General features: G+C 41.5%; 1 protein-coding gene across 1 annotated transcript in view; it reads right to left on the bottom strand.

The window, feature by feature from the left end:
- Nucleotides 1-18,502, bottom strand: part of LOC130473750 (rho GTPase-activating protein 39-like) — an 87,795-nt gene extending 69,293 nt beyond the window's left edge. Inside the window, exon 1 of the mRNA XM_056845333.1 lies at nucleotides 18,469-18,502. Coding sequence (XP_056701311.1) covers nucleotides 18,469-18,479 — 11 coding nt within the window. The 5' untranslated portion in view covers nucleotides 18,480-18,502. The remainder of the gene's footprint in view (nucleotides 1-18,468) is intronic.
- Between the last annotated feature and the right edge of the window lie 9,011 nt (nucleotides 18,503-27,513).

Below are 27,513 nucleotides of genomic sequence, written 5' to 3'. Positions count from 1 at the left end.
TAAAAATAATATTTTTATTAAAATAATAATGTTAATAAGCATAAAAGCCAACAAAGAGTGAGAAGTAAAAGGCAGTTTGTGTAAGTACCCCAAACAAAACCAACACATCTTTCTCCAAAGGTATTGCACAACATGAAGGTTTTATAAGACTTCTAAAAGGCCCTACAGATCTGGCCTTCTCTGTGAGAAGGGAATTCCATGGGAAAGTTACCACCAGGAAGAAGAACTTGTTCCTTGTGGTGGTCAACTTGAATTCAGACATATTCAGAGTTGAACTAAGACATATCAAGACATACAAAGGAAGACTTCACCTATGCATATGGGATAAGAGAAGGAGTTTACATTGGAGAAGGCCAGGCTGTTTTGTGTTTCGTAACAAAGACATTCCCCTCCTGTGATTTGACCGTTAGCTCCTGTCTATTATTGCCAGGTGACTTGCCATATTCTTCAACATTACATGTGTCTGTGTAAGAGATTTATGTTTGTTCTATGAGCATAAGACACACTCTGATACTCCACATGGTTTGGGCTCTGCCCCCCAAACCTTACAACTCTGGAGAATGCAACCCCGCTCTGGCGTAGGTGTTGAGTGCTCAAAATACCCGTTTCACAAGGCAAATATTTTAACTCTTGTGTGGAAACAGGCAGACTCATGAGGTGGGGCATTTAAACATGGCAGGGTATGGGTAAAGTACTTACCTGTGCAGGCCCACATATGCCAAATCATGTTTAAATGCCCCACCATGAGTCTGCCTATCTGCGAGTTATATTTGTAAGTTTTTTCCCCAAAACAGCCTGTCAGCCTATACTTCCTGTTCTCAGGATTTAGAGTTTTTGCATTGATCATATCCAGGAAATAGCTACAATGTCCAGTTTATCTTAGGAATCGTCAATGGATTTTGTGCATTTAAACATTATTTGTTATGCCTGCAACACTTACATTGGTAGTACTTCACCCCTGGCTCATGGCACTTATGTTCTAGAAATCCTGGAATTTGCCACACTCACTACACCTGCCTAGATGTGAGCCGAACAGAACAGGGTTTGGGTGGAGTTTTTCCAGTTTTCAATCTGTCCAGACCGGGGGGGGGGGGGTAGATGGGACTGTCAAGAGTTTTGACTGGCAAAAAGCAGCCTGGAGGAACTGCAAGGATATGCTGTTGCTTTGAGGGAACTGGTGCTGCTTTAAGACCAGAATTGCTTGGCATCATCCCACCTGGCCAATCTGAATTTTTAAAGTTTTTTTTTTTTTTAAGATTGGTTTAAATGCTTCCTTATGAGTTGCCCCTAACCATTTCTTACCGGTTCTGCCAAGGGAAACATCCAAATCAGCCTTGATTCACATCTTGTTTTGAACATCTGACAAGGTACAATAAATTCAAATTTTCTCCACACTCTCATTTGGAGCACGCATCTACTTTCAAGATGCAAAAATCCACTCCAATGCAAAAATCTTTCACTGTAACTTAAGTTTCACTGATTTGTATCTAGGGACGTACATGTTGCAACTCTGAAGGCATGCAGAAATGCTGCAGAATTCAGATTATCGAAACCCCCACTTTCATTGTGCTACCAAGTATGGAATGTAACATTTTACAAAATCCTGAAAATAGCAGAGTATGTGCATGTACACGAACGTCTTTTAAAGCAGCAAGTTTCTCACCACCATAGTTGAAGAGAAATACCTGAAGAGTAGTTTCAGAGGCAGCCATGTTGGTGTGCAGTAGAACAGCTAGATTTGAGTCCAATAGCACCTTAGAGACTAAAGATTTTTGAGGCATAAGCTTTCGAGAGTCAAAGCCCCCTTTGTCAGATATTTTCGTCAGAGTAGGACAATCCATCAATTAAAGATTTTATACATTAAATTTCTCAATGTAGATGCCTTTGTGAGATATTAAGATTGTGATAACTCATTCCCCAAACTCTTAGACCTGCTGATTAAATTTGCACTCATGGATTAATCAAGGGAACTTTGACTGAGTGCTAATTTAAACTTGCAGCAATGCTAAAAATGCATTGCTAAGAAGACGTAATTTGGTGCACACTTAATATGATTAACAGTGCAATCCTAAGGAGAGTTGCATCTTTCTAAAACCATGAGTTTAGAAGGGTGTAACTTTCTGTAGGATTGCACTGCTAGTCATCTTCAAGTCAATGACACGTTTAGTTTATTAAAGTATGATTTTGATTACACCACAGAAGAGTAAAGATCTGGCAGCACGAGTTCTCTTAATATGCCACCTTTCTGATCTAACTAAACAGAAGCCAATTGGCATCTTAAAGAGGAACAAAATTTATTCCATCAAAAGCTTGCATGAGTCAGAACTCACTTCAGGTGAATGATCTGTATCAGTCGCAAGAAACAGAAGGGTAAGAATATGGAGAGGTCACAAAGAGAGGCCAGTTTGAAAGAACAACCAACCAAAGAGAAATCAGTGCATTCAGAGCTGATGAAGACCACTCCCAACTGTTGAAGAATGGCTGAGTAGAATTATCTAAGGTGTAGTGTGAAACATGATAAGCAAAACTAATTAACATCTGTAAGGAGTAAGTCATGCTGAGCTATCAGCATCTATATGGTACAGTGTAATCCTAAAATGAGTTACACATTCTAAACCCAGTGACTTCAATGGGCTAAATTTAGGACTGCCCTTATAGTGAACAAGGAAACACAAACCTGGGTGGGGGGAGTTTAAAATCTCTTGATAAATCCTAATTCAGTACTTTTGTGGTGGATTCTCGCTTTAAAGTTATTTTACTAGAGAATGGTGACTTCTAAATCAGGAAAAGCATAAGTTATCAAACTGCAATATTTTCCCACCAGCTTCTGAATACTGACATTGTTTTCATTTCTTCTTTCTGTCCTGTTTGTCCAATGCTGTTTATACCTCTCAACTAGACTTTTACATTCTGCATAAAAGGTATATCTACATAAATTGTAATGCGTGGAAAACATGCAACTGTATATTGGCCCAACTTCTTCCAAATACAACATTTGAGTTCTGTAATGATAGGATATGGTAGACTTTTGTTATTGCAAAATTCTAGAGCCCCTGCCTCTCAGCTCTATGTAAGATTTTGTTGTTTTGAAAATGGAAACTATGACTTCACACTCTTTTTTATGGGAAAGTTATGATGGGAAACAGAACTCAAGAGAAAGAAAGCCAGCTTCCTTCAAAAACCATATTCCAGTCAACGGCTTTTTAAAATAAATAAGTCACTCTGAATTAGTTCTTTCAGGAATTTCTCTCTGTTGTAGTGTGAAGCCCCAAGTGGCACTCCTTTCCAGACTACGTCTCTGAATCTAAGTTGTAGTAAGTCTGAAAAAGATAGCATCTTGCAGGAAAGTTTCTCAAATGAACTATTTGAAACCATTAAATGTTGAAAAGGGTCTAGTAAGCATGCCAAATACCAAGAAAGTGGGCCCAAACTAAACTTACAAACATGGGTCTGAAATCGTTACACAATCAGGTCTCAACACATAGAAAGCAGGGACAGACGCTCTACTTTGAAGAGGGAAAGACGTTGCCTGTACAGTTAACTTCTGCTCTTACTGTGCATATCCAAGGCCAAAGATTCTGGGGGTTACCGCACTTTGTATTCCCAGCGATGTATTAAGAGTTTGAAAACGTTGTAAAAAACATCGCTTTAAAAGGGTTTTTGGATACCACTGCTTATAAATGGTTGGAAGAAGTCTTCACAGCTAAAGGGGCCAAACAAAGTGCGAACAGTATTTTTTATAACGTTTTCAAACTCTTAATACATCGCTGGGAATACAAGTGCGGTAACCCCCTGTTGTGTTCAGAAGCTAAGACTTTTCAACTACTTAATGCAGTTGAATAAAACATAATCTTTTGCCCCTTCTTCCTCAGTATATAGACATGTGGTTCTAAGGAGATAGGTAGAAACTGCTCCAATAAGTTAAGTTTTCAGTTTCCAGTTTCCTACTACCACTATTCAATACTTTACCTAGACAGAAAACACATACAGCAGATAAGGTAGCATCCTCACAATGGCAAAACTGAGAGCTTTGTGTAGTTGCTTAAACGATGGCACATTAATTCTAGTCAGCATTACTGTTTGTATGTTCTAGGGGAGTTATTCCAAATTATTTAATATAGAATAAAGCAGGACTTGGTCAACTCAAGGAGGAGAAAGAATCCTAGGAAAAGCCACTTCAAACATAGAGACCTATGCTTTTTAAATCCCAAGATCCCCCATCTTACTTGTGAAATTTCACAGAGACTTGTTGGTTTTTATACAGAGGGATATGTAACTACACCTATTGATTCTCAGTGAGGAAGGTCTTAGTAGCTTGTTTTCAACAGTAGTTGACTACTACAAAAACATCCTATGTAAGCCTTTTTCTTAGATAAAAAGCAGCTTTTTCAAAGTTATCTTTAGCTCTATTATTGCCTAGAAAGTGAGCATAAGAAGAGCTCCATGTGAAGGCTTAATGACAATTACAATTAGCTAATTAAAAACTTTGTAGTGCTCACAGTAAACTTGCATGAATGCAGATGAAACCAGATCCTCATGTTTACCCTCATTTTAATTTATACTGTAAAGGGTGACATTATAGGCTCTTTCAGCTCAGACTGCCTAGAGGGATTTCCATGTAGACTTCGTGTTATAACAAGACTGTGCCAGCAAGCCAACAAAGACTTAAGACTAAGTGAAGCTAAAGAATAATAAGCACTTGAAAGACTAAAGCATTCTTTTGATAGCTAATTGCAAGTCAGGGCCAAAACAGAATATGGGGTCCACTAAGTGATACACAGAAAAAGGACATGTCAGCAGCAGAGGAGCATTTATTAAAATAACCTTTTGTATTTGGTTTTGAAATCTGCAATTACATTTCAGTGAGAATATTTTTAAGCTCAAGTTGATTAATTTCCCATCGATTTCAATTATCTCAGAGGTCTTCCACATACTCACTACGTGCAGAATCCCACAATTTTAACCTCAAATGCTAGTTATCCAAAACAAACAAAAGATGAGCTGTGCAGATCTGTATCCCAGAATGGGCAGGTCCAACACTTGGGCTGCCAGATCCAATAAGCACCAGGAATATCATGCCCTTAATAATTAGAGAGAAAGAAGAATTGACGAGTGCGGCTTTTCTTAGGATGAGTTGCAACAGCAAGAGAAGCCACCTTACACATTCTCTCCATAACGACTAGTTTCAAAATATATCTTTTTCAGTTGGTGTTTTATGAGCTTATGAGTTCCCAGTATTCTGTTTTTCAAACTGTGCATCAGCAATTTGTCAAGCAGCACCTTGTACCCTGTTCCTTATCAGAAAGGGAAAAGGGATGACTTTGGAAAAGGACAGTAGATTCCAGCCACATCACTGTTTTTATTACTTTCTCCAGCTATCTTTACATAGATGCTTTTTCAAAGGACATTTCATAGGACATTTTCCCACAGGACATTTTATCCTCACAACAAACCTGTGAAGTAGGTTATGCTGAGAGTGTGTGAATGGCCCAAAGTCACCCAGCAAGCTTCCATGGCAGAGTGGAGATTTGAACCTGGGTCTCCCAGATCCTAGTCTGGCATTCTAACCACAACACAACACTGGCTCCCTCTCAAGTCATATTTATTTACTTAATGTATACTCTGCCTTTCTCCACAACGGGAACCTGAAGTGGCTTACATTGTTCTCCTCTTCTCCAATGTCTTCACAACCCTGTGAAGTAGGTTAGGCTAAGAGTATGTGACTCACACAAGGTCACCCGGGAGAGCGGAGATTGGAACCTGGGTCTCTTAGATTCTAGTCCAACAGTTTAACCACCACACTGCACTGGTTCTTATTTTTCTTTCTTGTAATATGTATTCCATACTCTGAGCATTAGTGTAGACACAGAAAATAACACACCCCAATGTCTTGCCAGTTATTTGAGGTGCCCCTGCAACTCCCCCAGTTCTTCCTGTAACGCTCAAGTATCTATATTTGGTACATACCTTTGTATTTGTTTCCATCGTTCACAGGATTCAGTTTAAACCTGTCTTGATCAAGTTTTCTAGGCTTTCTCCAAACACATTCCTCCCAGTCATCATGACATGCATCCCATTTCTTGCCAGTAGTCTTTTGTTAAAGTTTAAGCTGTAGTCCTTAAAATGGAACACCCCTTGACAACATCTCCGTAACCAATACACTCAAAGTATGCTTTTTTTCTCTTTCTTTAATATTCCACTTCTTAAGAAAGTACTGACGAATACCACCTGAGCCTCAAGGCCTTTCACCTTCCTTCCTACAGCTCCTAGACAGTGGTAACATGCTCCCAGCTGTGCTTGGCAACATCATTCATTCCCACCTGGTTGTGCAGGAAGGGATAAAAGATGGACTTGATGAAGTCTCACCATCTTGTCTATCACATCCCAGATACATGCAACAGGGAGACAGTACACATCACAGGCCAACAGGTCTGGACAGCATACGATTGCCTCTGTACCTCTCAATATGAAGTCACCAACCACCATGACCCATCATTTCCTGCAGGTCATGGATGAATCATCTCCGTCCTTGAGGGGCTGTGTTCCTTTTCATAAAGTGTAGCCTGTTGTAGATTTCCTCCATCATGATACTCATAGATTCTTCTTGGAAAGCCCCTGAAAATGGTTTCTTCGTCTGACTGCTTCAGAATGCCTTTTGATCTTCCTGCTCCTGACAGTCGATCTCTTCCATGCAGCTTCATACCCCATACTGGTCCCCTCTTCACCCTTGACAGTGGTCCTTTATGCATGGGTACTTTGTCTCACATTCACCCCCGGACTGTTTCAGTTGTTCCTTGGAGTTATGCATGAGTTTTCCGTCCATTACAGATGACCTTGCGCCCAGCCCTCGCAAATTCTGGGTCTTCCCATTCCTGTTAAAACCCGATTCTTTGATCTCCCCGGAGATCAGCACAGGTGAAATTGTCCTCATCTCCATGCATAAGCCAAAGCGCGGGACAGGGGAGCTGGGGTGGGTTCACAATAAGCACTACAGCCAATTACAAAGCAGCGTTTCAAGGGGAGGGGACACAAATGTTTTCTGATTTTTGTCTTCCAACTGGAGCTCTTTCTGAGCAATTCGTCTCACATAAGAACGGAGCCTTGTTTACTCACCGGAAAGGTTCCTTCCACTCTGAGGTAGAAGGGCATCTTGCAGCTTGGGTTATTCCCACCCACTGCTAGGGGAGCCGGGACTAATTTTCTACTTCCCGTCTCCTTGGTGAGAATAGACTTAGCTTCCAGTTTTCCACTAACAAGCTAATACAGGCAGGAGTAATGCAGATAACAATAATGGTAAATAACAGTAAGAACATGTAACTGAACTGTATGTACAGAAATAACATGTAAAACTGAAGGCATAAACAAGGAGGAGAAAGAAGTGTAAGTAGCCTTGATGTCCTTTTTCCGCAATTGGAGATGGAGAATTAAGGTGTCTGATTGCACTGATGGACTACAGAAAAGTAATACATCCTTTGCTCCAGTTGATGAAGCCACCCTGGTTGTAGCTATTGTTTCTTCTTCGGGTGGGCAAGATGCCCTTCTACCTCAGAGTGGAAGGAACCCTCTTGGTGAGTAAACAAGGTTGTTCCCGCTCTGAAGGAGGGGAATCTTGCAACTTGGGCAGTTCAAGAGCTAAGTTTCCGGGTAGGATTTAATCATCTACTTCTATTGAATGCTGTAGAACTCTTCTGCCAAATGCCACATCGGCAGAAGTAAAAGCATTAATCCGGTAATGCCACACAAAAGCGGCAATCGAGGACCAGCCTTGCAGATTTCCTCAACAGAGCCTTATTTGTTAAAGGCCGCAGTAGTGGCGGCGCTGCGAATGGAATGAGCGGTTAATCCATCTGGGACTGGTAATTTACTAGCTGTGTAGGCCTCTGTAATGCATCGTCTGCAGGCGCGAGTACAACTCAGAGCAAGCCAAGCCATCTTGCGACCCTTATTGAGGTCTGAGATGGAGATAGAGCATCAGAAACTCTGAAGAACGATGTACAATTGATTTAAGTCCCAAGGTGATGTAGGTCCCAAATCACTATTAGAGAGTCCTCACTTTCTATCTTCTTAACTCCTGCTGGTGTTCAAACATCTGTTTCTACTGCTAGAATGGACCTTTGCTTCTTTGTTCTCTTTCCATTTGCTTGAAGGTTGCCTGAAGCTCCTGTGATGTCTTGAAGTGGTGTGAGTTTTCCAGAAAAATTAGAATTCCCTCCCCCCGAAAATTATTCCATGCCCTAAATATATTGTGAGCTGATTTAGCATGTTTATTTTGACTTGATGTATTTCAACAGAATTGAACTTTCTTCCACAGAGGTCATTGGAGCACCTCATTACTTGTAGTACTTGTTAGTTCCATATCAGATTGTGATTACAGTACCCTTCAACCATATGAGAGGGGGCATATACATCAGACTTTTTTAGCACTGGTTTTAATTTAATTTGCACAGCCAATGTGGTGACTTCATAATCCAATGGTTTTAATTCAGATTATATGCATTTGTGGTTTTATTCCATGTAATTTAAAAATTAATTAAAATACGTGTACTCTCTCACACAATTCTTGGGGATAATTGCCTGAGAAACATTAATTACAAGCTTGAAACTGAGAGTCTTATCTAATTTTATATTGGCAATTCATAAATTGTGATTGTTTTAAACCAAACTTTTTCCGTTGCTGAAAAATGTTCAGCCTATCTCTGATGTCTTTAAACAATTTTTAATTAGAAGCAAAGGCATTTGAAGCAACAGTTAATAAATAAAGGAACGGAAACTAGTGTCATAGCTTCTTTACCCTGTTGCTGAACTCACATAGTTGGTCTTCAGTACAACAGCTAGACATGAGTCCATCAGCACATTAAAGACTAACAAGATTTTCAAGGTATGAGCTTTTGAGAGTCAAAGCTTGTCATATCTGATGAAGGGATCTTTGACTCTCAAAAGCTCATACCCTGAAAATCTTATTTTTCTCTAAGAGGCTACTGGACTTGTAACTAGCTGTTGAACTCACACAGATGATCAGATCACTGGCCTCTTAGCTTCTTTAGTTGCTTTGTTGACAGGACTGTGACGCTTCATTACTGGGTACTCTGTCGCTTGCAGAGTCAAGGGCTTGCTTGCACGCTAGTCCTAAATATATTGCCCTGGCAAAAGTGCTAACCTCCTTTTTTCCAGCCAATTACAGTAGAACAAAGCTCATAGTACTTAAATGCTCATGACCCCAAATACTGTCTGTCTTATATGCTGCAGCCATGACAGGTTTTTGTAGACCTGTGGTGGTTGGAACTAGAAGGGCTTTCAATGCGAGCATTCCTTTCTGATTTAGCCTGCCTCTTCACCTTTGCCATATAATTGCCCAGTGCCATCCACAAAAAAAGGGGGTGGGAGAACTGGTGGCAGTTACTGGGCAGATTAGATGCAAAAGGCCTCCTACTATGGTGACTTGTTCTCTGGCCACTGGTATCAAGTCATAATATATGAACTGATGAAAATTATTTCTCCATAGTTCTTATTAAAAGAAAGCAGCTTTTCCTTGAATTAGCTATTTCCTAAAAATAAGCAACCAATTGTATATCATATTCCATAATAGTCAAAAATTGTTAAATATGTATGAAATGTATACCCTGCTGAGTTGTACAAAGACTCTATTCAGAGTTAAATTAATATGTTGTTACAGTTATGGCTACAAACTAGTATATAAATAAACAATTTTCATGTAAATAAATTATTTAATCATTCCACCCTGACTCCTCCTATAAACCATGAGTCTCAAATTATACTCTACAAAGAACAGGGGAAGAAGGGAAGGATTTAATAGCTTCTTCTCTAGTAAACTGTGGTTACAACACTAAAAACACTTTCCTGAGCATGGCTTAGTGGTTAAGAGCGGCAGATCTGGAGAACCAGGTTTGTTTCCCCACTTCTCCACATGAAACCTGCTTGAGTTAGTCACAGTTCTCTCAGAACTCCCTCAGCCCCACCTACCTCACAAGGTGTCTGTTGTGGGGAGAAGAAGGCAATCATAAACTGCTTTGACAATCTTTAACCGGGGATTTCCGCTAGGGACGCTGAGCTGAGCACCACGTCTCTTGGGGGCTCCCAAGGGAACCAAGATTCGTTCGAATCTGGGGTGTAATCTTGCACCCCTACCCGATCCTAAATAGTGGATTGGGAAACAGGATCTCTCCTGCTGTCCATGAAGTGCGGTTTGACCCCCAGTTTTGCCGAGAGAGCCATCGGGCGACTCTTGGAGTCCTGGATGAGGTCCCGTCTGGCCTGAGGGGAAACCATTGCCGTGAACGTCTCTTTGGAATTAGGCTCAGCTCTCCCCTACCTATTACCATCTAAGCAATGATACATAAGCAAGAATACCTAATCTTCTAAAATCTGAGTAAGTAACAAGAACTCTTTCGTTTTACCTGGAATTGGAAGTTCCGAAGGAGTGGAAAAAATATCTGTAGAATCCGTATCTCCCCATCTGAGGATTGGATGACTCTTTGACTTTTAAAAACATTGGATAAGCCAGCAGATTCTTAATCAAATTGATCGGTGGACAGACATAACAATTGGGACTTTTTGGATGACATTATAGCCACCAATCAGAAATCTAGAAGTGTAAAGGGGAGGGACGAGCAGATTCCCCCTCACTTCCGGGAGGAGGCTTTTCTGAGTAAACAAATTCCTAAGCCACATCTTATCCGGAAGTATCAGCAATCGTCTGCCAACGCGAGAATACTACGGGATTTGAGACCGGATGTGTGGCACCACTGTGTAACTGGCAAATACTTCCCAAGTTCCTAGGCAAAAGGAAGGAACAGCAGACATGCGACCTCTTATCCTGCCCCCCCATAATACCATTTTACAACTTACAACGTATACCTGTCCGGATTTTACAAATTAAACTTCAACAAACTACCAGAAGTAGCAACCATGGAAAGTGAGACTAAATTCACGGATCGACTAGTCTCTCTGACAAACAATATCTACGAACTTGTTAATTGGAAATTGGATGTAATTTTGGGAGATCTCAAGGATATAAAAGACCAAATTATGACAATGAGATCTGAGATGAGAGAAGGAAGCTCCCCAAATGATAAACCATTAAAAGAAGAATTAAACTTGGCAAAGGAGATGGAGAGCTACGAAGGACTACTGAAGGATACAAATCTCCAAGAAGAAATTGAACCAACCCAATTGACAAACATGGATATTAATGTAAGAGACTTTGATTTTTGGCTGTATGATTTACCTGATGAACTTTTAAAAGTCAACTGGGAGAATTTAAAAGGGCAAAAAGCTGGAAATACCGGGATTTTTCTTCTCACCTTAGGGATGGAAGAAAACATGTTGCAGATTCACTATCTCCCATCAATTTTCACAGAGGGAATTGCACTAACAACTTCCATGGATGCTCTTCGACGTTTAAAGCTACTGGGAAAAAGAGGAAGATGCTGGAAATTTAAGATAAAGAGACTGGGTCAAAGAGTTTAGTTTTTCCTCAGGATTTAATCAAAAAGGACTGATCCAATGGCTTGGCTTTGATAAAAATAGAATAATTAATGGCATTAACATAACTGATACTTATTAGATATGTGGGAGAAATGGAGGAATTAGAATATTCATTCTTAAAGGAAGTTAAAAATGATACTTATTATCTAATCCATTTTTTATTATAAAAATAATGCTTTTTATATCTGTTCTTTCTTTTTTCTTTTTTCAAATTTCAATATAGGTAAATGAAATAGCAACATTATAAACGTTTGTAACAATATTAGGATTAGAATCTTAAACAAAGGAGATTACAAATAAATGACAAGATTGAGGGAGGTGTAGGGGAAGTCTCTATATTTTATTTTTTATCTATATATGTATGTATTTTCAACAATTATTAACTAGAATTTATACTCTGATGTTTACTTATATTTATTGTTGAATACTTTGTCTAATCAGTATAGAAATATATATATATATATATATATATTTATATGAAGCCTACACATAAAGCCAGCTGGGTGACCTTGGGCTACTCACAGCTCTCATAGAGCTCTCTCAGCCCCACCTACCTCACGGAGTGTCTGTTGTGTGGAGGGGAAGGGAAGGTGATTGTAAGCTAGTTTGATTCTCTCTTAAATGGTAGAGAAAGTCAGCATATAAAAACCAGCTCTTCTTCTTCAAAGGTAGAGAAAAGCACAGTATAAAACCAACTTCTATTCTTGTTATGAGAGCAAATCCTACTGAATAAAATGGGACTTAATTCCAAGTAAATCTGCTTACCACTGCTCCCTGTACCACCTTCAACAGAGAATTCTTAACCATATTAAAATGCATTTAGATGTCTCCCACTAGTCAGAATGCTTAACCAAACACACAAGCCATGTACATTCAAACACAATACCAAATATGAATGTAAAACCCTTCAATATTTATTGTATTTCTACACTATTCTTCCACTGGAATATTCAAAGTGATAAACAAGGACACATTAAGACAACGTATTAGAAATCACAACTGTCACAAAACCCTAGCTAACAACTACGGTAAGTTGATCTAAATCAGAACCTAGAGAAATAAGAGGAATTACAGTCTCAGTATGTATGCTATGAAGTAGAGTTACCAACAGTCTGGAGGGGGAAAAAGTTCTGCCCTTTTAACATAGGTTTACTTGGATATTATTTACCAGGTAATGTTGTTTACCTCCATACCACAAAGAAGCCTCTCCTGCCCATTTTCACATGTCAAGTCTGGGTTAGAGAGATAGGATATTTTTTTTCCTCCAGGTTGCTGGCAACCCTTCTTGGAAGTAAATCCTAATGAGTTCAAGGAAACCTGGTGGTAAAATTGTGATTAGAATTGAAGCCTTACAACGGCGGAATTGATAGTTTAATCTAACCATTTACAAATGTTTAAATGACATTGTTTCATAGGATATTTATGATAAAAGTGTTGGCTCCAAAGTACCATGAACCAACCTATAACATTATTTTGATTTCTGTTGAGTCCGAAAAGCCTTTTTTAAAATATACAATACCAAGTGCATTTTGAAAACCGGCATATAGCTCTCAGAAATTTAAATATGTAAATAGTTCATCTGAAGTCTTCAGCGTGTAATACTGTTTTTCCTGCTGAGCTCAAGTTGTTCAGAAAGCTTTACCACAGATTCTATTTGTTCCCTTTGTTGAGCAAGAGGCTGTAATCCTCCAATTTGCTGATCTGCACAGGTGCACAGGCTGTAGGCTCCACATGGCTGCATACAGACCGGATTAACAAATGGACAATGTTTATAACAACATGTAGGGACTACTGAAAACAGACAGATTAGGCTTTAGGAAGCAGCATGCGTGAGGGCAGACTTATGCAATGACTCTGAAATGCATACAGCTGTCTTATCTGCTTGTCTCAGAATCGGCACAATGGACACAATGGCTTGCTCTTTTATCAATTTTTAAGCATTTCTAATGTTTTACTTTGAACCAAGCAAGGCCTCTTTTCAGTTTTAAAGGGCTGAAATATTGACCCATGTGTCAGTTGACTATGCATGTATCCTTGTAGCACCCGAGCTGTACAAAGAACTCTGCATCCAACAATCTGCAGGTTAAAACTGGTCTTTTAAATAGCAGCAACAGTTATAAACCTCTAGATTATAAAACATCCCCTGGCTTCGTTTAGTTTTTCTTTAGTTTATATTTTTCGTTAGTTTATATATTTACAGAGTATCACAGTGTGTGTTCCAGTTAGACATGCTTATTCTGAATCCAGAAACCATGAAAAGGATTCAAAGAGAAACCTCTCATTTTTCCGCATTTTAGATATCTACAGCTACATCAAATAGTACCATTTTCAAATACCTGGATCCAAAGAATAAGAATCTATTTCTTACCCAAAAAATCCAGTTTGCTAAAAAATAAACTAGGTTAAAAGAAAAAGTATAACTATAAAGGACAGTTAATGACAATCGTTGGTTTGAGTAGGGGAGAACCAGTACAGGTATCAAACCAACTGGATCCAAAGAATAAGAATCCATTTCCTACCAAAAAATCCAGTTTGCTGAAAATAAATGAGTTTGGAAGTACAGTTATCAATATAAATGACAGTTAATGGCAAATTGTTGGTTTGAGTGGGGGAGAATCAGTACAGATATCAATTTGTCCTTTTTATCATCATCATGCAGGAAAAGACCCCAGTGCTTTTGAAGTTGATTTCCTGGTCTATTCTAGTGACTTCACTTTACTGATATCTGAGATTTGATTGGGGGGGGCGGGCAGGGCAGGTTAGAGCACAAGGCTGAAGGGACTGTACTGATAAAGGAAAACATCGAACTTTCCAGTGTTTTTACATGTTTACCACTAGCATAATGATCAGTGAGCATAATTTGCTATTCCCACACAGGAAATTCCCATGATATAGCAGTGATAAGACTTCCTGTTTCAAAATAACACGAGGCTGCTTTCATATTAAAATAAGGAAGAGGTGTCTTGTGTTTGAATACTCTTCAATTTGTTCCCGAGATTATTCACTTCATATGCTGGTCACATCATGAAAAGACAAGACTCAATGGAATGCTAGGAAATGCTGAAAGCAGAAGGAAAACCCTACCATGATATGGACTGACTTAATAAAGAAGGCCACAGCCTTCAGTTTGCAAGACCTGAGCAAGGCTGCTAATGACAGGACATTTTGGTGGTCATTAATACATAGAGTCACCTTAAGTCAGAAGCAACTTGATGGCACATAACTGACACAGTAAAACTAGGGAAACTAGTATCACAACCATTATCACTGGCATAAAATGTTTTAAATTTTAAAAAATAGTTTAAAAATAAATAGTCGTGCCTTTTGAATGCAAGAACTATGAATATATATGGAGTTGATGAATCCCTCTGAAGAATGTTCAGATCTCCTAGCAGAACAAAACCACCGTTCAATTTGTAACATTTTCAAGCAAATGCTTCTATTGAAGTATATTTTGTCTTTGTTTTTGCCATCAAGTCACAGCTGACTTATGGCGACCCCATTGGGTTTTCAAGTCAAGAGACGTCAGAAGGTGGTTTGCCATTCACTGGCGCCGTGTCATGACCCTGGTATTCCTTGGAGGTACTGAAGTATATATTACTTTAATTCACAGTGGGTAGCCGTGTTAGTCTGTTTGCAGTAGTCAAAAAGGGCAAGAGTCCAGTAGCACTTTAAAGACTAACAAAAATATTTTCTAGATTCACATTCTAGCTGTATCTGAAGAAGTGAGCTGTGGCTCACGAAAGCTCATACCCTACCAGAAAATATTTTTGTTAGTCTTTAAGGTGCTACTGGACTCTTGCCCTTTTTGAATATTACTTTAATGTTTGTCTTGTTAGAGATATTTTTGTACATGAAAATAGGCAACATTATAAACAAAGGGAAGTGAAAATCACAAAAGACCACAACATATGAGCCTTTGAACGTGAGAAATCTGGACCAAATGTGTTTAGATCAGGATTCAGGATACAATCAGATGAGATCCATGACCAGGTATCCTAGCAATTGTAATTAAAAGCGGCCATGCCAGGTTGCATATGTACAATACAGAGTGAGGCTGCAGTGCAGGAAGAAGAGTGTTTAACATTTCTCCCCACAAACTCTTGGATCCCTACCCCCCACCAAGCTACTGTTAACTCCTGTAGGGAGAAATACAGGTTCCATACAAGAGTTAACAGCAGTTTTTTGGGGGGCAATTTGGGAAATGTCATGGGGGGAAGGGGATTAAAAAAGAATCTTTGCTACTAGATTAAAATATTATTATCATTCAAATGTTATCATATTTGTAATGGTTTAACTGAATGGTTCTATCAATATTTGTAATCTGCCTTGAGCCCCAGTAAGCAAGGCAGATTATAAATGACAATAAATAACCCCCTTTCCCAACAGGTGGAGCCACAGTCCAATTCTCGGTGCCCCCAGTAAGCAAGAGTGCAGTAAGCAAGGAGCCCCGTGGCACAGAGTGGTGAGCTGCAGTCCAAGCTCTGTTCATTTTTTTAAATATAAATTTTATTGGTTTTTATAATAGAAATTTTCCATAACAATCAAGAACATATAAACATTACACAGAAAAAGAAAAAACAAGGGAAATTTCTCAGACTTCCCCACCACCTCTATCCGCCTCTTAATAAAGTATTGTTATCCCAACGTGATATGTTCTGATCTTAATTGTTCTTAAACCCATTTAAAATTCATTTAACTTTCATATAACATACTCTAGTCCAAGCTCTGCTCATGACCTGAGTTCGATCCCAACAGAAGTTGGTTTCAGGTAGCCGGCTCAAAGTTGACTCAGCCTTCCATCCTTCCAAGGTCGGTAAAATGAGTACCCAGCTTGCTGGGGGTAAAGGGAAGATGACTGGGGAAGGCACTGGCAAACCAACCCATAAAACAAAGTCTGCCTAGTAAACGTCGGGATGTGACATCACCCCATTGGTCAGGAAAGGGGGACCTTTACCTTTTTACCAGTAAGCAAGGCAGATTATAAATGCAAATAATAAATAAACTCTGTTTCCCAACAGGTGGAGCCACAGTCCAATTCTGGGTGCCCCATAGCTGCTTTTAAAATGAAACACTGGGAATCCTAATCACAGTTTGCACCGCATATAATTATGCTCTAAGACTGCAATTATTTGCTAACTTAGGGGGTAAGTCAAATTGAAGGTAGTGGGACTTACTTCTAAGTAAACATGAATCAAGCTGCATGGCTGTCCTAACAGGAATGAATTTCTCAACTAGGCTGGGAGCCAAAGATCTGCAAAGAACTAGTTCTGTGTACCCAAAGGGCAAATTGTGAAAAAACAGACCTCCCCATGTCTAATTGTGTACAGCTGTTTTGATTGAAGCGACTTTGAGTTTGCCGTATGAGCTACTCTTCAAAGTGTCAAATTAAAAAAATGTCAACAATCCTATTGGGCATGCCCAATCCCTTGGGCACACCTGAAGCAGTTTTTTTTTTTTTTTACAATTCCAGCTCTAAGTCATAGAATATTAGTTCCTCATATAGATTGAGTGTGTGTGTGTGTATGTGTGTATAAACAGCTGCTTTGTCTTAAGGGAAGGCATAAATGTGAGCTATTGAAAGGGAATTGCTGTTCTGCTAGTGCGCATGTACAAGTTACATATGAAAATCAAAAAGCAAAGCTCAAAACCAAACACTCTTACGTTAACAGAAGTTCATCTCATTAATAGGTATCAAATTACATATTTTGCATTATTCTCTAGTATCAACATGCAAAGAGTGCCCACGCAAAATAAAAGATCAGTATCTGACCAGCCAAAGGGAAGAGCTTCCTCACTAGATCAGTTAGCTCAAGTAGTGCACCCACACAAGGATCCTACATCAGAAAAGAACACAAAGGATCCTATCCTGGTTGATATGTGGAATAGCTTTACAATGCTGGATTTGTTTGTTTTGGTCACTTATCAGTCCCTGATAAGGGTTAAGCAACACAGCTAAAGAACAAGTAAGCAACCCAATCCTTTACTCATACTATGTTTCAGTTTAGTTGCAAAACCCCATATGCTGTACATACAATTATTCGATTTTTTCTTCCCATTATGCAGATGGCCGCAAGGAAAAATAAAGGGCGTGTTGGGAAAATGACACCCCACTATGCACATTAACCCTGGTGTAGCTGTGCTCCCAAGTAACACCCTGCACAAGTTCCAAAAGTGTACGCTCAAGATCACAACGAAGATAGGTTTAATCACCCTGTCCTATTCATAACCAAGGTAGCAAATTACAGTAAAGGTGGATTCCCCACCCTCTTTCAAGGCACGGAGCAGTCAATCTGCTCCACGTTAGTGGGTGCCAGCATGGTGCCACGGTGCCAGCCATTACCCGCAGCAGGCAAAGGTGTGAGGTTTCAATACCCCGCACAGGATTCAACTGCAACGCTACACCGACCATACCGGAGCAGTCACAGAACACAAACAGTGTCACCACCGCCTAAACACCATTCACACGATCGTCGGCCGAAAGGCGCCTTCCTGCAAGCGAACGACCAGTCGCCTGGGTGAGGACCCCGAGCCAGTTTCTGGAGAGGCTGGGAGTGGGGCTAAGCTTCCTCCCCGCCACCGTCTCCCAAATCCGCTCCTCAACCACAACCCCCATTATCCCCCCCCCCTCCTCCTCACGTCTTTTGTCCCCCTCTCAGTTTTTAAGGCGGCATTCCCCCACTGGGCGAGCCGGTGGCCGACGAAGGAGGATCCCACGAGCAGATCTGTTCTCGTTCAGAGCCCGCCAGGGGCCCGCCGGAAAAGTTTCCCTGCACTTTTCTTCCCCCCCCCCCCCACTGTTTCGCCTTCCTCAGGCGCCAACCCGCCGGCGCGCAATGGCGGCGGAGGCGTCTCGCGACTCCGGGCCCCAGCCCCGCGCCCCACCCGGCCCAACAGGTAGGGAAGGCCTCCCCCCCCCACCCTCTCTGAAGTGACTTGACTGGAGCGGACGACGGCACTCACCTTTCCGCCATGTCCCTGCTGGGCCCGCGCCGCCCGGGCTGCCCTCCTGACGCCCCTCAGGCTGAGCGAAAGCGGCGGCTCCGGAGAGCCACAGGATCAGGATGTGAAACCCGATCCCGGCGGCCGCCGCCGCCGCCCCTCCCGCCTTGGGGTGGAGTGCGCCAGGCGGGACCCGCTCTCCAGGCCCTCTGGCGGGGGAAACGAGCTCGGGCCTGCAAAGGGAGTCAGGGATGAAAAGAGGCTGGAGATGAGGAGCTGGCGAGCGTTGCCGGCGGTTTGGCGTCAACTTCAGGATATGTTGGGGTGTGTGTGTGATATTACTGAGCTGTAAAATTCAATTGGAATCAAGAAGTATAGCGACCGTTCATAGTGAACAAAAGTGAGTGATCACTGCTAGTTCAGAACTAGCAGAAATGGCTAGACGTACTGCTTCCCTACATCAAAAAGACAACGAAGAATTGGTTCTTGTAGGTTATCCGGGCTGTGTGACGGTGGTCTGTGCGACCGTGGTGACGATGGCTGTCTTAATGTCAGCCCTTGCCCTGGTCAGAACCAATAACCACGACAGGAGACACACCGGTCCAAGGAAGATGGTTTACTGGCAGCATGGGTAAACAGAGCATACTGGATCTAAGACAGCAATGGAGGGCACTGGGATACGCTTGCCTATATAAAAGAATAGAAAAAAGCATTCAGCAGCCCAGGACAGGCTCAAGAGATTACTATTTCAAAACAGTCTAGAGATGCCTCCGTTCTCACGGAGTACTGTCTACTTCAAAGAGTCCAAGACTGCAAAACAATCCTTGGGAGCAAGTTGGTGGAAAAGCGAAACTGAGACACAGGCCTGACAGGTATTTTCTTTCCTGACGTTTTGCCAGCAGCTGTGGCAGGCATCTTCAGAGGAGTAACACGGAAGGACAGTGTCTCTCAGTGTCAAGTGTGTAGGAAGAGTAATATATAGTCAGAAAGGGGTTGGGTTTGAGCTCAATCACTGTCCTGCGATGCATTGTCCTCCTCTGAAGATGCCTGCCACAGCTGCTGGCGAAATGTCAGGAAAGAAAATACCAAGACCACGGTCGCACAGCCCGGATAACCTACAAGAACCGATGGACTCTGACCGTGAAAGCCTTCGACAATACAATGAAGAATATGTGAGAGAATGGGAGGCATGGATAACACATTGTGAAAACGAATTAAATATGGGAAATGTTAAAGGCTACGATTTAATCTAATTCAACTGATCAATATTGAAAGGATGAAGTATTCAATAATTAAAGTATATAGGAGGATTATATGTAGTTTATAGAAATGATATAATGAATTAGAATGAATTAGAAAACAAATACAGAGGGGATTATATAGATATTAATTTGATAGAGGAGGGGAGAGTGAAGACAGAAAAGTCAATACTGATTAGGCTGATTAGTTTGAAATTGTTTTATTTTATGTAACTCTGAAGATGACAATATTGAAATTGAATGTGACTTAATAAGAACAAAAATATTAAAAAAAATTAGTGATAACTGGTTAAAATTTATTTTTACTTTTCCCTTCCTTCCCCTCTCCTGCTTTATTCTGTGCCCGAAAAATCCAATAATTTTTTTTCAGAAAATAAACAAATTATCTGGTTAAAACCTGTTAATGGCTGGAAAATGCATTGTCTTTTGGGGAGGGGCACGTGGCTCAGTAGTAGATAGGGATGCCAACCACCAGGAACTAGCTGGAGATCTCCTGCTATTACAACTGATCTCCAGCCCATAGAGATCAGTTCACCTGGAGGAAATGGCCACTTTGGCAATAGGACTCTATGGCATTGAAGTCCCTCCCCTCCCCAAACCCCGTCCTCTTCAGGCTCCGCCCCAAAAACCTCCCACCGGTGGCGAAGAGGGACCTGGCAAAACTAGTAGTAGAGCATCTGCTTTGCAGGCAGAAGGTCCCAGGTTCAATCCCCGGCATCTCCAGTTAAAGGGACTTGGCAGGAGATGTGAAAGACCCCTGCCTGTGACCCTGGAGAGCCGCTGCCAGTTTGAGTAGACAATACTGACTTTGATAGACCACAGGTCTGATTCAGTATAAGGCAGCTTCATGTGTTCGTGTGTCTTTGTTCAAGGCTTGGGAAACAATCACATTTCTTGACAAATGCTAATTCAGTGCTTTTATGCCGAAGTCTCCCTTTGAGGTTATTTTGTTGAAGAATGGTGAGTTTTAGGCCAGCAACAGAGTGGCCTGAGCCGCTACCTGACTGCTGTGGTGGAACGGCTGAAAGCAAATAAACTGAAGCTAAACCCAGATGAGACAGAAGTGATGCTGGTTGGGAAGGCAGATGTGTTGATGGACCTTGTGCTTCCCACTTTCAATGGGGTTCAGCTAGCACTTGCTGACTAAGTTGAGAGAAATGTTCCCAGCCTCTAGGTTGGGCTCCCTGGGAATTACAACTGATCTCTAGACTACAGAGATCAGTTTACCTGGAGAAAATGACTTCTTTGGGTGGGCTCTATGACATTAGTCACTTTGGGTCCCCAATCAGGGATATAAGGTATCTGTTTTGAGGAGAGGAAGGGAAGGAGATTGTAAGCCAGTTTGATTCTCCTTAAAAGGTAGAGAAAATCGGCATATAAAAACCAACTCTTCTTTTCCAGGTAATTATAAGGCATAAAATTCTTGGGAATATGGTTGCCATGGTTGATAGAGTCTAAGGTAAAGAACGTCTGTTATATTCTGTGACTTTCAAGGGTGTTGGAGCAAGGCAAATGTACCATGCAATCCTAAACAGACCTTAGAGTCATCCATTGGAAATAATGGGTTTAGCCAATGGTTTAGAAGGGCGTAACTATGCTCAGGATTGCTCTACTAGTAACTTAATCTATAACTTTGTTCTATAGCAATAAAGAAAATCTGAATTACTAACATTAAGTGACAGTGCTATGTGGATGCCCCAAGGAGAAATGTATTGAGGTTTACTAATTCAGAACAGATTATACCCCAGCCATGGAGGCCAGTATCCTTTTCTCATTAACTAGGCTTTAGTTTTGAACAAAACAATCAACAGTCAACTCTCTCCTTCAGGAAAGTATGCCAGCCAGCTGGTCCCTTTTTTCACTTTTAGTACAATTGCAGCCCCTAGTGGCAGCTCTTCCCAATGAAGTGGCGAGTCTTATCTGTTTGTTCTGCTATCCCTTTTGCGTGTCGGTAAATACTTCAGTCTACTTTAGCATATCTAATTTCAGTTATATACATTCTAATAAACCAATTCTATGAAATGCTCGATCCCCCCACCATTTCGTAAGACTCACCAAGACCACGTTTTGGAACACAATAATACTCGTACAGTGCAATCCTAAAGAGAGTTACTCCATTCATTTCAGTGGGTATAGACTGGCATAACTTTGCATAGGATTGCACTGTTTGTAATACTATTTACTTCAATATAGAGTTTTACAGACTCTCTAGCAGCAAAGATCACATCCCGTGTTCAAAGATATTGGCTCATAAATATATTTTGGCTCAAATCATGCAATTGTAGCATATATATTAGCAACATCATTTAGCAATGTCAGAGTTTACTGATTACATTCTTAGTAATCTGACACAGATATTCTTTCTGATATGAACATCTCTTCTTTTGTTCTTATTTTCAAATTGTGAATGAAGTTAAACGTATATGTCTTCAAGTTCTGGATTTTTTGTTCTAATTGGAAGACTTGCTGCTAATGTAACATCTCTTATTCTGAAACATTGTGGGACTATTGTTTGGACACATGAAGCTGCCTTATATTGAATCAGACTCTTGGTCCATCAAAATCAGTATTGTCTACTCAGACCAGCAGTGGCTCTCCAGGATCTCAGGCAGAGAGTCTTTCACATCACCTTCTTGCCCAGTCCCTTTAACTTGAGCTGCTGGGGATTGAACCTGGGACATTCTGCCTGCCAAGCAGATGCTCCACCACTGAGCCACAGCCCCTCCCCTACATGGTAACTGGGGTGACAGGGAGACTCAGGTTCAAATCTCCACTCAGCAACTAATATCTAAGTACTTTAACATTTTATTTGAGAATCACTTCAATATGTGTCAAAGACTTTTAAAATGATATAGCACATTCTGTAATTTGATTATATGAATTAATAGAATATTATTAGGATTTTGAAAAGGCCGAGTGTCACGAATGATGCAAATTACAAAGTATTTATGCTTAATCTGTTTTGGGTCTGATACTAAAAGAAGAAGTTATAGATCATAGTTTAAACGTTACAAGGTAAAAGTAAGGGCCAGCTATATCTTAACTATCAATTTTTGTGCCATAGACATGCTTCTGATTGGATATAGGTCCAATTCTGCTTCTTCCCAAACCTCTGAACAAGCATAGTGCACATTTTAAAGTATTGCATGGAGATTACAGATGCATAACTCCAATTTTGCATGACAGGCATGAATGCAGCTTGGTCATCATGCCCACATGCCCCTTCCACTTACTTTTTCGGACAGAGCATAAAAACAAGCTCCAGTTGTTTATTGCCAATGGTTTCAAGTGCAGGTGCCTGGGGAAACTGAAGTCCCCCCCCCAGTTGGGATTCTAATATTGATTTTTAAGGAAAAGGCAGAATTGGAGGGAAAACTCAGATTTATATACACAAGATTACTTCAGAGAGATAGCTTAGGTGTTTTCTTCAATCAAGTTCCTTTCGTTCTTAGTTTCAAGCTTAGTTCTGTCCCTCAGAACTGTTACTCAGATTCAGATTCACAGACTTTGTTCCCAGCCTAGCTCACAGGAACTAAGGAAGTCTGAGTTCCTTTCCCTCCTCAGAGAACTCACAGAAGTTTGGGGAAGTATCCAAAATCCCTCTTCCAGTTCTCTCTGACTACTCCACACCAGTGGCTGTAATCCTCCACACCTCTCTGCTACCGGAATAGCTCTACCTCAAAGACTAATTCCCCTTTGTGACATGAGAATGGGCCCTCTCTAACCCAATTCTCACTCCTGTCACTCCCACAGGTTGTGTGTTTCAATAGCTTCACACATGAAGCTGCCTTATACCGAATCAGACCCTTGGTCCATCAAAGTCAGTATTGTCTACTCAGACCGGCAGCGGCTCTCCAGGGTCTCAGGCAGAGGTCTTTCCCATTACCTGCTCGCCTAGTCCCTTTAACTGGAGATGCCGGGGATTGAACCTGGGACCTTCTGCATGCCAAGCAGATGCTCTACCACTGAGCCACAGCCCCTCCCCAAAGCTTTGGCTTTAACAGAACCCCTCAGGTTCACAGAGTACAGTCTGGCTTCCGCTCAGTCTCGCTACCAAGCTCAGAATCTATCACAGTCTTCTCTGGCTGGTTCCAATCTTAGGACTCCTTTCACAGCCTCCTCTCAGGCTGGTTCCCAAGGTCCCAATCTATCACATCCTTCTCCCAGGCTGGGTCCCAAGCTTCGACTTCTCTCACAGCCTTCTCTCAGTCTGGGTCCCAAGCTTCAAATGCTTTCTGTCTCTCAGAGCTTAGAGTGTCAGCTCTCTGACTCCGCCCACTCTTGGTCTGTCAGCTCTTGCTGCAGATTAACCCCTTATCCGTCACACAGGACTCTACCTGACTTGCATGACTCACCTAGGCCTAGCTGTTTGCTGCTGTTTAACAGCAGCCATCCTATGAAAGCCAGTGTGGTGTAGCAGAGCTTCAGAGTAGGGTCTGAGAGACCCAGGTTCAAATCACCAGTTTGCCATGGAAGCTTTCTAGGTGATGTTGGGCTAGTCACACACTTTCATCATAACCTACTTCATAGAATTGTTGTGAGGATCAAAAAGAGGAGAGGAGAATGTGGTAAGCTGCTTCAGTCCCCACCCTGGAGAAATGCAAAGTATAAATGAAGTAAATAAACAATAAATATAGCTGAAGATGGGAGCCAGATAAAAGGTAGGTTGGTGAATGACTGGGAAGGAGACAATGGGCGAACGCTTTAGCCTCCTTTATTCCCTGTTTCAGCCAGGATTTAGCCAGGAACGAACGCACGTTCAGCGAAACTCATGCGTTCGATCCTGGCTGAAACAGGGAATAAAGGAGGCTAAAGCGATCATGAGTTTTCGCCCAATGAGGCAGGGAAAGGAGAGGAAAAGAAAATAGTGTGGGATGGGGGATACGGGGAGTGTGGTGCCCCCTGCAAATCCTTGCAGGTTCCCTACCATGGAACTGGGCCTGGCCCAGAATCTGGCACCACACAACTGGGCCTTAGTTTTCCTAAGTAGAGGCTGCTGGGGGAGGGGGGGGGAGAAGCTGAAAAAAGAGAGGCAGATAAAAGTAGATTGACTGTTGGGTGGGAAGGAGAGAAGGAAATAGGAAAGGGGGAGAGGCTATGGGGGCTTTCAGGAAAGAAGAAATAGTGGGGAAGGGAGAAATGAGTTGCCATTGCACATCCTTGCAGGTTTCCACTTTTATATTCTAACAGCCAAGTCAGCCAAATATGAGGATACTTAAATCCAATGATTGGAGCTGTGAATGAAAAGACAGGTCTTTCTACAAAGCTGAAAAACAGACCAGATTTGCAGAAAAAAATGAAATCTAAAAAATAATAATGGGAGGATTTTTAAAAACCCAAAAGATAAAATTAGCACCTGTAGTGTTATGAAATGGAAGGCCTCAGTGGCTGTTGTTAGGTAACCACAGCATTCTAGGCCTGGTCTCTGTCAGTAAAAGGCAGGGGGAGAGGGCAGGACTCTTTCCAGGGCCGTTTTGGCCCTTGAGGAAAGACTCATCAGTAGGGTTGCCAACCTCCAGACTCATCAGTAGGGTTGCCAACCTCCAGACTCATCAGTAGGGTTGCCAACCTCTCCTGCCATTACAACTGATCTCCAGCCGATAGACTTCAATTCACCTGGAGAAAATGGCCACTTTGGCCATTGGACTCTATAGCGTTGAAGTCCCTCCCCTCCCCAATCCCCGCCCTTCTTAGGCTCCACCCCAAAAACCTCCCGCCGGTGGCAAAGAGAAACCTGGCAACCCTACTCATCAGATCCAGGCCTGGCAGCAACCAGTGAATGACTTGATATCACTTGACTGCATGACTCACCTAGGCCTGGATGCTTGTTAATGTTCCCAACAAAACAGAGGGAGCCATCCCCAAACTGTGAAACTAGGGTTGCCAGGTCTCTCTTCGCCACTGGCGGGAGGTTTTGGGGCGAGTCTGAGGAGGGTGGGGTTTGGGGAGGGGAGGGAATTCAATGCCATAGAGTACAATTGCCAAAGCAGCCATTTTCTCCAGGTGAACTGATCTCTATTGGCTGGAGATCAGTTGTAATAGCAGGATATCTCCAGCTAGTACCTGGAGATTAGGAACCCGATGTGAAACAGGCTAGGAACCTAGAAGGTTGAGCCACAATAATTAAAAATAATATTATAAATATATAGTATTAAGTACAATTGCGCTTTAAAAGAGTTAAAAACTTAAGCTTCAAAAGGCAAATTGCATACATATAAGGAATCACATAAGACAGCTCAGTTGGTTGCACTATAAAAACCACCAAGACGATATGTGTTGTTCTTGGGTCCCTATCCGCCAGCAAAATAGGGACTGTTTTATCTTTTGTTACAGTGGCAGGTAATTTGATTAAAATAGGGGTAATCCATTGATTGCGATAGGAATTATATGGGGGGCATTCCAACATCATATGGGATAATGAATCCACTCTCTTCAGATCACATGGACAAAGCCTATCTGAATAAGGTAAGTTGCCATATCTTCCATTTAACACCGCTGAAGTGGCAGCATTCAAGGGAGCAAGCATTAATGCTCTATGGTAACGAGGGACTATTAAATTGCTAAAATAAGCTGGAGTTCGCAAAGATGGAAGGATACCTAAAAATTGGGTAAAGCATACTCTCCTAGCACATATTATAGAGCAGGAGTGATCTAATTTTTTATATAATATAGATTGACTTTTCACCATACCTAATAAGGTATCCTTAGGCCTAGGATTAATAATTTGTCTATTTCTTGCATCTAATGGGAGCAAAACTGGTCTTTGTTTAGTTTGTAAATCAGGCCATCCTTCTCAGTTGAAAATTTGACCTTTATTTGATGTTTGAAGACTTGTAGCCATACTTTAGCTTCAACAGAACCTTGGCTTAATTCTAACCTTAAACTTACTTCAGCTACACATCTTGGGGCCCCTGTAATTCGCCATAAAAACTGACACAAAGGGAGGTCAATACTCTCATCAACCTGAGGAATCCGTATTGAAGCTCCATGTAAGAGCTGTGGGATAATTTTCTTGTTGAACAGTTGTAATCCCCTGGAATATATTTACCTCAATTATGGAAGAAAAGGTGTTCAATTGCTGCCACCGAAGGTTTTCTTTTTAAAAATTGTTATATATCTGAGATGGGGTTTCCAATTAAGGTCAGAGTTAAAGATCATGCCCAGGTATGGAAATCTGAAAACTTGTTCTACTTGGGTACCACAATATCGTTTCTAAATCAGTAGTGGTAGAGCCTCCATGCAGCCTTCAGATTAGGAGGCAGGTGCACACGGATGTAGATAGAACACGGTGTTATGGGGTAGTGTAGGGAGGCTAGGAGATAACAGACCATTGCTGCCCTCAACTATAGGCCTGGTGGAATAGCTCCGTCTTACAGGCCCTGCGAAATTGTGGTAAGTCCCACAGGGCCCTGGTCTCATTTGAGAGGGAGTTCTGAAGAGCCTGAGTTATGGTATTAAGTCCCAAAGACCATAAAACAGGAAGAGGTTGATAATTTGAAGCAGTTTGTTTATTAAGCTTAATAATACATACCGGGTGGGAGCTTCCTAAATGCGCAGGACAGCTCGCACACTCTAGAACAAAGGATTGCCACCACATTTATAACCTTTGGTCAGGGGTGTTACAATATACGTAATATAGCGCATAGATACACAAAGATCCAATGATGGTCACTTTTTGATTAGCATAGGCCTATCAGTGTGGGTTGAGGCGGGGATTTAGGTGGCTACATGATCTGGAACGGAGAAATGAAGCTTAACATTCTTGGTGTCTTAAATCAAAGCTTTAGGCCCTGTTAAGGTGGCTGGC

This window comes from Euleptes europaea, chromosome 2 (genome assembly GCF_029931775.1).
Source record: "Euleptes europaea isolate rEulEur1 chromosome 2, rEulEur1.hap1, whole genome shotgun sequence".
Lineage (NCBI taxonomy): Eukaryota > Metazoa > Chordata > Lepidosauria > Squamata > Sphaerodactylidae > Euleptes > Euleptes europaea.
The sequence above is the reverse complement of the archived record's forward strand: the minus strand, read 5'-3'. Positions and strand labels throughout refer to the sequence as shown.